The 14,841-nt window shown below is 44.9% G+C and overlaps 1 protein-coding gene across 1 annotated transcript in view; it reads left to right on the forward strand.

Annotated features, from left to right (window-relative positions):
• Nucleotides 1-14,841, forward strand: part of ELAPOR2 (endosome-lysosome associated apoptosis and autophagy regulator family member 2) — a 133,607-nt gene that overhangs the window by 86,077 nt on the left and 32,689 nt on the right. Inside the window, exons 5-9 of the mRNA XM_088468793.1 lie at nt 385-471; nt 1,267-1,372; nt 1,955-2,107; nt 2,752-2,840; nt 14,419-14,599. Coding sequence (XP_088324919.1) covers nt 385-471; nt 1,267-1,372; nt 1,955-2,107; nt 2,752-2,840; nt 14,419-14,599 — 616 coding nt within the window. The remainder of the gene's footprint in view (nt 1-384; nt 472-1,266; nt 1,373-1,954; nt 2,108-2,751; nt 2,841-14,418; nt 14,600-14,841) is intronic.

The following is a 14,841-nucleotide window of genomic DNA, read 5'->3' on the forward strand; positions in this document are numbered from 1 at the left end:
AACCTCAACCGCAGGCTCCGGCTCGCAATTTCGATGGTCGCGATGGTCACGACCATCGCGGCCATCAAAATGCACGCTCGTATAGCCTGTGGGTGGTGACCCACAGCTATACGAGCGTCCAGGAGGACGCTCCATGAAAAAGGAGCCCGGCCCTCATGCAGAGCGTGCGCTCTGCTCAGAGCGTACGGCTCTGAATGAGGGCCAATATCCCTTAACTACATTTAAAGTCTATATATCTGGTGCAACTGAATATGGTACACATCAATATCTTTACAGATTCTATGGTGTTATTATAGAAGGTTTTCCTTATTTAGTATGTAGCCTGTCATTTATTCATTTCTCCAGGACCTATGATTGATTTCTGGCTATTGTTGCTCTTTCTAGACTCAGAATGACCAGTGCCAGGAGACCGGTTCTACTTCTGATAAGTGGGTGAAATTATCTGATAACAGTGAATGGATGCATCATTCGGTATTGATTCTTCCTTGTCATGCTTTATTACGATTATAAGTTCGTCACACACACTGCTATGCGTTTGTTCCCACCACTTCTGAATGACTCATGGAGCTTATCCCCTCGTACATGGCTTTGGAACCCTTTTGGATAATAATAATAGTGGCACAATGAAACGCCCATAAGATGGCCCATTTCCGGACCACCTACCAATCACTACCCAGTAACGCCAGCACATTTCCAATACACTTCTGATACCATGCGTCTCAATCACAACTGCGCCTCTGTGAGTACACACTGTGTAACACATGTGCCCTAGAAGTTTTTACAGTTTTTGGAGTAGGAAAGAATAGCTCAACTTCATGAACATCGGCATTGCATGCTGCTCAGAATCTGGACCATAGTGACTTCTGATAATGTTGGACTAAACCATCAGAATTGCTGCTTGCGTGGGGAGCATCATTAGAATGCTACTAGGAATTTTACTTCTATATCCCTTCATTTAATTTCAATAATATTCCTCCACAAAAGGATTCTCATTTCCGCACTACGCTATAAAACAAAGTTAGGTGGGCGTACTTAGCAAGGAACCGCATCACTGCATCCAGCTCCTTCCCTTAGCCTGTACAGATGCTTTTTCCTCTGCAGAACTGTAGCTGCACTTGGCAAAGTGAGAGGCTCTGTGTGATTAAAGCTGACTTTGCACTGGGCAGCGGATATTTTGTGCTTGTAAATAGCCTCCACTTTTGTGAATTTCTTGAAGCAGGGAGCACACAAAAGAAGAATATCAGTGATACCAGTTTGTAATTACAGGTGGCTCTAAAATCTGGAACTAACATTTTGTATTGGAGGACAACAGGCATCCTTCTTGGGTCAAAAGTGGTGAAACCTGTGCTGATAAAGAACATAACAATAGAAGGTAACATAAATTGTAGAGACCCCCCTCCCCCTCCTCAAAACAGTATGACAGGATGTAAGGTCTATATGTATGTGTGACAGCATAACGTCAAAATCTCCAGGCTAAGATGTCTTGAGATAAACACTGACTTACTGTAATATATTGGATTGGACTTATTTGTTTATTTATATACTGTACATACTTTGTTACTTCATTACACGACTCAATCCTCGCAGTATTGTAAATGCTATATTATCTGTTCGTTACTCTTCTGCTGAAAACTTTCTCCTATTATACTCACCTAGTACCTTTGTGAGGAAGGTGTCTCTGTACAAACTAGAGTCTCAATACTTAACTAAGGGCTGAACTTGCAGCTTGCAATGTCCATTTAAGTTGATTTTCAGACCAGCATCAAATCACCTCTTGTAACACTTCGATTGAAATTTAATGATAATACTGTATATTCAACACTCCCAAGCAATAAAGATGATTGATTTTTACCACTTTATATTTATAATTGGCTGTTGATTTGAAAGCCAATATTATTGGCTTTGTACTGAATATGTTTCCATTGCTAATGATAACTACAGTGCTCTCTTACAGGTGTTGCCTACACATCAGAGTGTTTTCCTTGCAAGCCTGGCACATACAGTGATCAACCAGGATCCTCCTTTTGCAAGTTATGTCCCCGGAACACATATTCTGACAGAGGAGCTAACAAATGCACTCAGTGTAATTTGGAAACACAGTATTCAGGTGAGCTCTGATTATCACTTCGCTGTTTATATATGATTAAATTAGACATTTTTAGTTATCTCCATTTAAAAAGAATGATATATAGAGGGTATATATTAAGTAAGATTTAATATGAGAATGTGTTCAAGCCTATTCTGCAGCTCTTGTGTACACGGTGGTCTGAAGTCCGCATTATGTCTAGTCCGCAAATTAAGAAAATGTGTAAAGGCACAGTTAGGGTCTCGGTGATCTCCTTAGTCATGAGGGGACAGTCCTATTCTTGGAGCTCAATATTTGCCCCCAGATCACTTCATACAGCCTGTGACCAATGAGAAGCCTCCTCTCTTGCTCATTAGCTATCAGGGTGAACTGGGAGTGTGAAAGGGAGACCACGTTCATCAAGATAACATCTTTTGGATGCTACAGGCAGACACCTTGCCATGTGTGCAGCTGCCCAAAGAGTCTTGAAGAGTCTCCAGGCATTGCCGCACTTTATTTGCAACATCATGACCTCATGCGCAAAGGGGGCGGGCCCATTATAGGGCGCTGCTAAGCCCCGTTACGGCCCTTTTGGAAGTAATTCAATTTCATGAATATAAAATCTAACGCAATTTAATATCTGTAGCTACAATTCTAAGTAATTATTATGTATGTTTACATTTCAGATGAAGGATCTAGCAGATGTTTAAACCGTCCTCCATGCACAGCCAAAGATTTTTTTCAAATACATACAGCCTGTGACAGTGAAGGAAAGGTAATTTTTTAGTCTGGAAATTGTAGAAGTCCCGTTTGTCATACAGTATCTCTTTTTCCACTGAAATTGTTTAACTTACAAACCTTCTTTTGCACCCAATAACCATTCCTCAGTACATTCTCTCTGTAACCATAGTCAAAATTGAAAGCACTCATTTTATTGACTCACCGTACAACCTGCACCCTAAACCCTAATGCCTGTCATCTTCTCTACTCCTTCCCCCTCACTGAAAGAAAGGAACAAATAGGTGGAACGGCGCTAGATGCACATAATATCAAATGATATAAAAATGTATTTAATGAAAAAATGAACAAATGAGTATAAGATAAATGATAAAGCTGCTATTTGCAGTGAAACGCGTTAAAGGATTACAGACATTCCCTCCACACCTCTGTCACACTGCCGCTTGGCTCTCCAGCTTTGGAAACCCTTCACCTACGGATTCCACCTATATCAATTTCCAGAGCCTGCACCGGAACTACCTTTTCCCTGTGAAATATTATTTATTATTTATTTATTAACAGAAATATAATAATGTATCAGCCGGGAGAATTCTCCTGACTCACACACATAGCACTGGGCATATCGGTGCCAAGCTGAATGCTGGGGGCATATACGATACCATGTCTCCTTCTGATTATTATATGCTAATACGCTGAACATTGGAGCTTGAGACAAGGATATTTTATCAAGTCTCCGGAGGCTTATACAGTGCTAGCAGGATCTGGGATGACACGGTGCATGGATGCAGTAATTGCTGATTTTTCAAAAACTGAGTTACTAACAATAATTGCCAACACAGAAAAGCACCTTACATCATTATAAGATGATTTATAAGCTAAATCCACTGACGAGGGTAATAAGATCTAATACACAAACACATCTTCATGTTATCAGGATTCTTCACTACGTATATGACTTTTTATTGAGTATACTTATATGTGATTGACAATATTCAGAACATACAGAGAGAAATTAGTAACTAAATCACAAAATGTTGCTCAACTACGTGAACATTGACGTTGTGTGTGACTCTGAATTAGATCTGAAATGCTGTAGGTCAGTGATTTTCAACCTTTTTTAACTCGCGGCACACTACACAAGATTTTAAAATTGCCAAGGCACACTATCCGGCGATGCGGTGTGCACGGACTATGAAAAAACACACTACATTAGTTCCCACAGGAACAAAACACACTACATTGGCCCCCACAAGAATAAAAAACACACTACATTGGCCCCCACAAGAATAAAACAATCCCATTGGCTGGCCTAACAGAAAAAAAACCCCACATTGCTCCCCACAAAAAAAAACACCATACCACATTGCGCCCCACAGAATTGCTCCCCACAGAAAAAGAAACCTATGGCTGGCCCCACAGAAACAAAAAACAAAACAAAACACATTGTTCCCCATTAAATAGGCAAATATATGGCTGGATAACATATGGCTGGTTCTCACAAAAAAAAATGACATGACTGGTTCCCACGAAAAAATAAACTATGGCTGGTACCCACGAAGAAGAAAAAAATGTCTGGTCCCCACAAAACCCACATTTCTTCCCCTCTTGTCACTCACACTGCAGCAGGATCGCGTGCGGGCGGGCTTCCAGGCAGGCTGCAGAGCCTGCCTGAACAGAGCGCGGGCTGGCTGATTGGCGCAGGGCGTTGGCTGGCAGAGCGGGCTGGAGGGCAGTGGACAACGCGGCGTGCGTGACCTGTGATGTCACGCCGCCGCATCTTTGCAGGTCACTACCCGGTCGCGCCTGAGTCTCCCAGAGGAGCTCAGCGGCCTGGGATGCTGAAGTACAGTAAAATGTGCCCGGTGGCTCTGACAGCCCCGCGGCACACTTCACAACCGGTCACGGCACACTAGTGTGCCGCGGCACACCGGTTGAAAACCGCTGCTGTAGGTGGTCTAATTTTTAAAAGAATATACCTTGTTGGGCAACCAAAATATTGCTACACATTTTATGCGTATCATTCAAATTAGTAAAAAAAAAAAGCTTTATTATTTTCATGTGCCGACATTACAATAAGCTACAGGGAGAGTGTCAATTTTTGCTGTTTGTGACAGGTGGATTAATTTTGAAGCAAAAACCAGTAAATATTTATTGGTGTACAGTAGTTAGAAAAAAAGTTCACTTTCAATACAAAAAACACCTTTCTTTGGCCATTTTGCTTTGTCGTGCGAGGCGATATAAGTAATCTAATATTATTTTCTGAAAATAAAACTATTTAGAATATGTGATACTGTACAAATATATTTCTGACATTGATGTTGCAATATGACCATCACAAAAACCGTTAAAATAGGCTCAACACGGGTGAGAAAAGCTTCAGCAGTGTAGAAGTTAGCTGTCACCTTTTGTATTGTCTTAAACTACTCAAATGGCTTATGTACAACTGAGTACCGTACTTTCTTTTCTCGCATACCTTTTGCATACAGCTTAGCTGTCTTTGCTGAGAGAGAGAGTCTTGCAATGGGATGAAGCTTACTCAATAAAGAGTGGAGCTTTGCCAATAGTAATGCATTTTGTGGTGCATTGGAAATGGAATTTATGTGAATATTGGGGAGGACCTTATTTTGTGCTGATTCTGCATTTATAAATGTTGGGAGATATGCTCTCTGTAATAAGGTTTCCGCTACTAAGCCTGCAGTCACAATAGTGATGTTCACAAAGTCCAGACGGGCGATATTGTCAGTGGGGCCATGCTGCCGAATGCATCATGGCCCCCGCTGTCACTCCCGGTATAGGCAAGTGTGTGTACGCACTTGCCGTTGCCGGCACCCCCGCCGAGACACGTTGCACGACACTTCGGCAGGGTACACATTGTGAAGTGTGTACCCAGCATAAGGTTCAGAATGGTCATTACTCAGCTGTTTCATGATTATAATTCAATGCAGCAATGCATAATGCTGCATGTATTAAGTTAAAAAATTGAATAGAAGACTGCATATCTATATATTTAAAAGGCTAACACTGCTCTTCATGTCTGTGGGGGGAATTCAAGTGTTTTGTGTGCCTGCGGCCACTAGATGGCGCCAACATGTTTGCAGATGACGTGTGCGGCAAGTGTTTACAAAAACAAAATATGAGTTATTTGCTATTTGGAGTTGCTCTTAAGGTGCATATCCACTACACGAGTGTAGAACGACTGTACAATTACAACATCGTAATCGCTCATCATCATGTGCAGTGGATAATGTGCCCACACTGAACAATATGTCGTTCAGTGCAGGCACCCTCCCTCATCCCCAAACATGCACAACCTGTCGATATCAGCAGGTTGGCCTGCATGTTCAGGCGATGACAGATGCGGGCAATGACCAGCGGGAGTGTGCATCGCTGGTCGTTACCGGCATATTCACTGCATGATTAATGAACGATAACGATGTCGTAATCGTTCATTTTTATTGTGTAGTGGATATGCACCTTAAGCGAAATTAGACTGTATTTATTCTACAAGTAGACTTGGCACCAACTAATGCAGACCTTCCATTTGTGTTGAAATTAGGGGTGTGCACCGGCCACTTTTCGTGTTTTGTGTTTTGGTTTTGGATCTGGATCTTTCTTCGTGTTTTGGATCTGGATTGGTTTTGCCAAAACCACCCTTCCGTGTTTTGGGTTCTGGGTTTTGTGTTTTGGATCTGTATTTTTTTTTAAAAAAGCATAAAAACAGCTAAAATCACAGAATTTGTAGGTTTTTCTGCTCCTATGCTATTATTAACCTCAATAACCTTAATTTCCACTCATTTCCAGTCTATTCTGAACACCTCACACCTCACAATAGTGTTTTTATGTCCAAAAGGTTGCACCGAGGTAGCTGGATGACTATGCTAAGCGACACGAGTGGGCGGCACAAACACGTGACCCATCTAGGCGTGATACTGCAGTGGCAGACAGGATGGCAGTTTGAAAAAGTAGGCCCCAAACTGTACATAATGCAAAGAAAAAAAAGAGGTGCAAGATGGAATTGTCCTTGGGCCCTCCCACCCACCCTTATGTTGTATAAACAGGACATGCACACTTTAACAAACCAATCATTTCAGCGCCAGGGTCTGCCACACAACTGTGGCTGAAATGATTGGTTCGTTTGGGCCCCCACAAAACAAGCTGGCAATTAATGTGTCCCTGCACAAACTGGCTATACGGAGGCAAGATGTCATCCTCATCCTCCTCATCCACCGATTCCTCACCCTCTTCAGTGTGTACATCCTCATCCTCACAAAGTCCACCACCACAGGTCCCTCTGTACGTTCTGGAGGCTGGTCTCCCTGGAAGAGCTGATAATTCATTTTGATGAACATCATCTTCTCCACATTCTGTGGAAGCAACCTCCTACGCCTTTCGCTGACAAGGTTCCCGGCTGCACTAAACACTCTTTCGGAGTACACACTGGAGGGGGGCAACTCAGGTAAAATAGAGCCAGTTTGTACAGGGGCCTCCAAATTGCCTCTTTTTCCTGCCAGTACAGGTATGGACTGTCTGACATGCCTACTTGGATGCTGTCACCGATGTAATCTCCCACCATTCTGTCAATGGTGACAGTATCATATGCAGTGACAGTAGACATGTCAGAAATTGTTGCCAGGTCCTTCAGTCCGGACCAGATGTCCAAACTTGGTCCTGCCTGCCCTGCATCACCGCCAGCGGGTTGCTTAGGATACCTAAGTTTTTTTTTCCTGGCAGCCCCAGTTGCGGGAGAAAATGAAGAAGGAGCTGTTGACGTGTCACGTTCCGCTTCAGCTGACAGTGTGTTCACCAGCAGGTCTATGCACCTCTGCAGGCTTGTGTCGGCCGGAAAGAGAGACACCACATAGGCTTTAAACCTAGGATCGAGCACGGTGGCCAAAATGTAGTGGTCTGATTTCAACAGATTGACCACCCTGGAATCCTGGCAAAGCGAATGAAGGGCTTCATCCACAAGTCCCACATGACGAGCGGAATTGCTCCGTCTTAGCTCCTCCTTCACTTTCTCCAGCTGCTTCTGCAAAAGCCTGATGAGGGGAATGACCTGACTCAAGCTGGCAGTGTCTGAACTGACTTCACGTGTGGCAAGTTCGAAGGGCTGGAGAACCTTGCACAACACGGAAATCATTCTCCACTGCGCTTGAGTCAGGTGCATACCCCCTCCTTTACCTATGTCATAGGTGGATGTATAGGCTTGAATGGCCTTTTGCTGCTCCTCCATCCTCTGAAGCATATAGAGGGTTGAGTTCCACCGCGTCACAACCTCTTGCTTCAGGTGATGGCGGGGCAGGTTCAAGAGTGTTTGCTGGCGCTCCAGTCTTCGGCACGCAGTCGCTGAATGGCGAAAGTGGTCTGAAATTTTTCTGGCCACCCAAAGCGTCTCCTGCACGCCCCTGTCGCTTTTCAGAAAATTCTGCACCACCAAGTTTATTGTGTGAGCAAAACATGGGACGTGCTGGAATTTGCCCAGATGTAATGCCCGCACAATATTGGTGGCATTGTCAGATATCACAAATCCCCAGGAGAGTCTAAGTGGGGTAAGCCACTGGGCGATGATTTCCCTCAGTTTCTCTAAGAGGTTGTCGGCGGTGTGCCTCTTACTGAAACCGGTGATACACAGCGTAGCCTGCCTTGGAACGAGCTGGCGTTTCTGAGATGCTGCGACTGGTGACGCTGCTGCTGTTGCTACGTAAGGTGATACATCTACCCAGTGGGCTGTCACAGTCATATAGTCCTTAGTCTGCCCTGTTCCACTTGTCCCCATGTCCGTGGTTAAGTGGACATTGGGTACAACGGCATTTTTCAGGACACTGAGGACACTTTTTCTGACGTTTCTGTACAGTCTCGGTATCGCCTGCCTAGTGAAGTGGAATCTAGACGGGATTTGGAACCGGGGACACACTACCTCCAGCAATTGTCTAAATCCCACTGCACTAATGGCGGATACCGGACGCACGTCTAACACCAACATAGCAGTCAAGGCCTCAGTTATACGTTTTGCTTCAGGATGACTGCTGTCGTACTTCATCCTCCTCGCTAAGGACTGTTGGAGGGTCAATTGTTTAGTAAAAGTAGTGGTGTTCCTACTTCCTCTGTGGGATGATGAACGACTCCCGGCAGCAGCAACAGCAGCAGCGGCAGCAGGAGGCGTAGCAATGCAGGATCCTCCGGAGGAATCCCGGATAGGAGAGTCAGTCATGCCAGTGACATGGCCTGCAGGACTACTTCCGATCCTGACTAAGGAGGAAATTGACGAGGAGGGAGTTGACGGTGTGGTTTGCAGGCGCTTGGATACAACAGGACAACGGGATTTAGGTGTCCCTGGACTGCTTACGGTCTTAGCCAAAGTTTCTGAACTTGACAGTAACTTATTATGAACGCGCTGCAGGTGCCGTATAAGGGAGGATGTTCCTAGGTGGTTAACGTCCCTACCCCTACTTATTCCACCTTTACATAAGGTACATATGGCAAGACAGTTGTTGTCCGGATTTGGATAGAAATATTGCCAGACCAAAGAGGTGGAATGTTTGGTCTTCTGCCCAGGCATGACCGTGATGGGCTTTTTCATCCCACGGACAACAACTGTCTCCCCCGGAGCCTGATTTAAACAAACCACATCACCATCAGAATCCTCCTTGCCAACTTCCTCCTCAGCGCCAGCTACACCAGTATCCTCATCCTGTTGTACTTCAACAGTGACATCTTCAATTTGCATATCAGCAAGTGGACTGTGGGTGCTCCTTTCAGCACTTGCAGGGGGCGTGCAAATGGTGGAAAGAGCCACCTCTTCCCGTCCAGTGCTGGGAAGGTCAGGAATCGCAACCACCACCACACTTGGACTCTCCTTGGGGATTTGTGATATCTTCTTAGAAAGCACAGTTCTTCGCTGTGCTTTTGCCAGCTTAACTCTTTTGATTTTTTTAGTGGGAGGAGGGCTTCCATCGTCATGTGAAGCTGAACCACTAGTCATGAACATACTAGGGATCGACCTTAGCCGTTCCTTGCCACTCCGTGTCGTAAATGGCATATTGACAAGTTTACGTTTCTCTTCAGCTGATTTAAATGTTTTTTTCAAGGTCATTTTTCTGAACTTTGTCATTTGGGATTGTATGTGCCCTCTATTATGACATTGGGCATCGGCCTTGGCAGACGACGTTGATGGCATGTTATCGTCTATGTCATGACTAGTGGGAGCAGCTTCAGCACTAGGAGGAAGTGGTTCTTGATCTTTCTCTATTTTATTTTTATCGGAGAAAGTTTGGTCCTCCATTTATGTTATATCGATTTGATATATACGTGCGGCTAAACACAGAAAATATTTTTTTATTTTTGCTGGAGAGTAGTGCACTTTGTGGGTTACACCAGCCTTTAAGAAATGAGCCAGCCGGCTCTTTACTTATGGGACACAGGCGCACGCTTGGCGCTGCTCCTTTGTTGATGCACGTGCGGCTACTGCGCACACAATTCACAAACACAGAAAATAATTTTTTTTTTGGTTTGGACTGGAGTGTACTTTGGGGGTTACAGCACCCTTTAATGGTCAAGCCAGCCGGCCCTTTACTTATGACACAGGCGCTCGCTTGGCACAACTTTGTTGATGCACGTGCGGCTACTGCGCACACAATTCACAAACACAGAAAATAATTTTTTTTTTGGTTTGGACTGGAGTGTACTTTGGGGGTTACAGCACCCTTTAACGGTCAAGCCAGCCAGCCCTTTACTTATGACACAGGCGCACGCTTGGCACTACTTTGTTGATGCACGTGCGGCTACTGCGCACACAATTCACAAACACAGAAAATAATTTTTTTTTTGGTTTGGACTGGAGTGTACTTTGGGGGTTACAGCACCCTTTAACGGTCAAGCCAGCCGGCCCTTTACTTATGACACAGGCGCACGCTTGGCACTACTTTGTTGATGCACGTGCGGCTACTGTGCACACAATTCACAAACACAGAAAATAATTTTTTTTTTGGTTTGGACTGGAGTGTACTTTGGGGGTTACAGCACCCTTTAACGGTCAAGCCAGCCAGCCCTTTACTTATGACACAGGCGCACGCTTGGCACTACTTTGTTGATGCACGTGCGGCTACTGCGCACACAATTCACAAACACAGAAAATAATTTTTTTTTTGGTTTGGACTGGAGTGTACTTTGGGGGTTACAGCACCCTTTAACGGTCAAGCCAGCCGGCCCTTTACTTATGACACAGGCGCACGCTTGGCACTACTTTGTTGATGCACGTGCGGCTACTGTGCACACAATTCACAAACACAGAAAATAATTTTTTTTTTGGTTTGGACTGGAGTGTACTTTGGGGGTTACAGCACCCTTTAACGGTCAAGCCAGCCGGCCCTTTACTTATGACACAGGCGCACGCTTGGCACTACTTTGTTGATGCACGTGCGGCTACTGCGCACACAATTCACAAACACAGAAAATAATTTTTTTTTTGGTTTGGACTGGAGTGTACTTTGGGGGTTACAGCACCCTTTAACGGTCAAGCCAGCCGGCCCTTTACTTATGACACAGGCGCACGCTTGGCACTACTTTGTTGATGCACGTGCGGCTACTGCGCACACAATTCACAAACACAGAAAATATATATTTTTTTGGTTTGGACTGGAGTGTACTTTGGGGGTTACAGCACCCTTTAACGGTCAAGCCAGCCGGCCCTTTACTTATGACACAGGCGCACGCTTGGCACTACTTTGTTGATGCACGTGCGGCTACTGCGCACACAATTCACAAACACAGAAAATAATTTTTTTTTTGGTTTGGACTGGAGTGTACTTTGGGGGTTACAGCACCCTTTAACGGTCAAGCCAGCCGGCCCTTTACTTATGACACAGGCGCTCGCTTGGCACTACTTTGTTGATGCACGTGCGGCTACTGCGCACACAATTCACAAACACAGAAAATAATTTTTTTTTGGGTTTGGACTGGAGTGTACTTTGGGGGTTACAGCACCCTTTAAGGGTCAAGCCAGCCGGCCCTTTACTTATGACACAGGCGCACGCTTGGCACTACTTTGTTGATGCACGTGCGGCTACTGCGCACACAATTCACAAACACAGAAAATCATTTTTTTTTTGGTTTGGACTGGAGTGTACTTTGGGGGTTACAGCACCCTTTAACGGTCAAGCCAGCCAGCCCTTTACTTATGACACAGGCGCACGCTTGGCACTACTTTGTTGATGCACGTGCGGCTACTGCGCACACAATTCACAAACACAGAAAATCATTTTTTTTTTGGTTTGGACTGGAGTGTACTTTGGGGGTTACAGCACCCTTTAACGGTCAAGCCAGCCAGCCCTTTACTTATGACACAGGCGCACGCTTGGCACTACTTTGTTGATGCACGTGCGGCTACTGCGCACACAATTCACAAACACAGAAAATAATTTTTTTTTTGGTTTGGACTGGAGTGTACTTTGGGGGTTACAGCACCCTTTAACGGTCAAGCCAGCCGGCCCTTTACTTATGACACAGGCGCACGCTTGGCACTACTTTGTTGATGCACGTGCGGCTACTGCGCACACAATTCACAAACACAGAAAATATATTATTTTTTTAGCACTTGAGGGGAGCACCCCTGATGGACAGAGCACCCCCTGGACAACACTACAGCACCCCTTTAGGACTGGGACACTGCACAGGTCTTTGGAGTGGACACAGCCCCTATGGAGAACTGACTGCACAACACAGTCCAGCCAGCCCCTATGGACTTTGAAGTAGTGGACACAGCCCCTATGAACAACAGCAGCACAGCACAACACAGCCAGCCCCTATGGACTTTGAAGTAGTGGACAACAGCAGCACAGCGCAGCACAGCACAACACTACACTGCACTACACTACACTACACTACACTACACAGCCCAGCCAGCCCTAACTCCCACCCTCCCTCTTCACTGTCCACAGCCGAGTGAGAAACTGGCGCCGACGCGGGTACCTTATATAGGATCCAAAACCCGCGAGACTAGGAAGGCGGGATGATGATGTTTTGCCTCGATTTCAGATCCGAGTCAGGCGGGAAAAGTCGAGCCTGACTCGGATCTGCCTCGGATCGGGGGGGCTCGGGGGGGTTCGGATTTCAGAAATCCGAACCCGCTCACCCCTAGTTGAGATATAGGCAATTTCCAGTAAAACTAGCATTTGCCATGACCATCAATAAGTCGCAAGGACAGACATTATAAAAAAAATGGCATACGGTATATTTACCTGATCCTGTTTTTTGTCACGGTCAACTGTATATATAGCAATGTCCAGAGTACGGCGATCTACCGACGTGAAACTCAAAATTATTGGTGGCATGGAACAGGGTCAATTGGTAAAAGACTGAGGAGATTTATACAAATAATGTGATATTTGTGAATTGGGAATTGTGTGAAGTTCTTTTTTTATTTTTAAAACAATAGTTGATTCCACGATCGTGGGATAAATGATGAGTGGCATTAACCGTTACCAAAAAACGGTCCAACTTGATCTTACTATTTTTTTTTCTGTCATTTTGTCGGGCTTTTAACTAGTACAGAGATATAAAAATAAAATCAGTTTGCAACAAAGTGCTAAATGGTTAGTCATATAGCTACTGTTAAAATGTTTGTGTAATGTTTTATTCAAAGTGCACAATTGTTTAGAGCCACTTATAGCAATCACTGCCAGGTTTAATACACTAATATATTTATAATATTTGTATATTGCAAATATGTTGTTTATTATTTCTTATGTATTTAGGCCCTGATTCAGAGCCGGACGCTCTGACCAGAGCGCTCGCTCTGAATCAGGGCCCTCCTCCATTAAAATGGAGCGTCCTCCTGGACGCTCGTATAGCTGTGGGTCACCACCCACAGCATATACGAGCGTCCAACAAGATGGTCGCGATGGTCTTGACCATCGCGACCATCGGACTTGCGAGTGAAACCCTGTGGTCGGGTTTCTCAACCACAAGCCCTGGAGTGATTTTGGCTCTATCAGAGCCAAAATCACTCCCACTGACATCACTAGTGATGTCAGTGGGGCCGGCTTCAGACGGTAGGCGTTCCCATGGGAACGCCTCCATCTGGCAGGCACGCCCCCGGCACGCCCACCAAAGGGGACGTGCTGTCAATCAACATCGACAGCACGCCCCCGTTGGTGCGAGACCCGAAGCGATGGAAAGTCCTTCGCTCGCCGGGTCTCGCGCATGCGCATGACGGAGCTCCCTCCGTCGTGCGCATGCGCAGTGGGGACCATCGACCCACTTGCGAGCGTACTGCCGCTCGCGAGTGGGTCTGAATGACCCCCTTAGTTTTTATTTGTTTTGCATTAAAAAAACCTACATGCTGTTTTCAGAGCTTTCGGCATTTTCTTGTTTGTGAGTGAGTGATGTAGCACAAATATATTTAGAGCTCAAACATAATTGCTTGTACTTTGGGCTGTACTGTGCGGCATTAAGGAAGTTCAGCATTATAGGTTTTTATTATGCTTTACTTTGACAGATGGAGTGGGCTTTAACTGTAATAGTAATATCAGAATAAATAAATGAATGCTGTAAACAAAGCTACACTAGTTAAAATTATATATTATATATATAAATAAAATATTTTTGTTTGTGTTTAGACACAGATCATGTATAAATGGATTGAGCCAAAGATTTGCAGAGAAGATCTGCTCACAGCAATACAGCTTCCAGCATCTGGACAGAAGGAAAACTGTCCACCCTGCAATCCAGGCTTTTACAGCAATGGAACATCTGCCTGTTCTTCCTGTCCGTTCGGTACATTTTCTGATGGAATACAGGGTAAGAGGATTAGAGATCCTTACTGAAACTGCCCCAAAAACATGTAACAAATCCCAGAACTCAGATAGCCATGATGACTAGTGCTGGGGTGTATTCTCTGGAGATTTGGTTGTGTAAATATTTTCTTCCTCCTTAAATCTCCATCTGGCACCTAAAGTAACTATGTGTGGCAACTAAATTCTAGATGTTGTCATTATCTATCTCTCAATATCTCTGAAGAAGCGTCAAGACTTGGGGAATGT

Source organism: Taudactylus pleione, unplaced genomic scaffold (genome assembly GCF_031769625.1).
Source record: "Taudactylus pleione unplaced genomic scaffold, aTauple2 ptg000086l, whole genome shotgun sequence".
Lineage (NCBI taxonomy): Eukaryota > Metazoa > Chordata > Amphibia > Anura > Myobatrachidae > Taudactylus > Taudactylus pleione.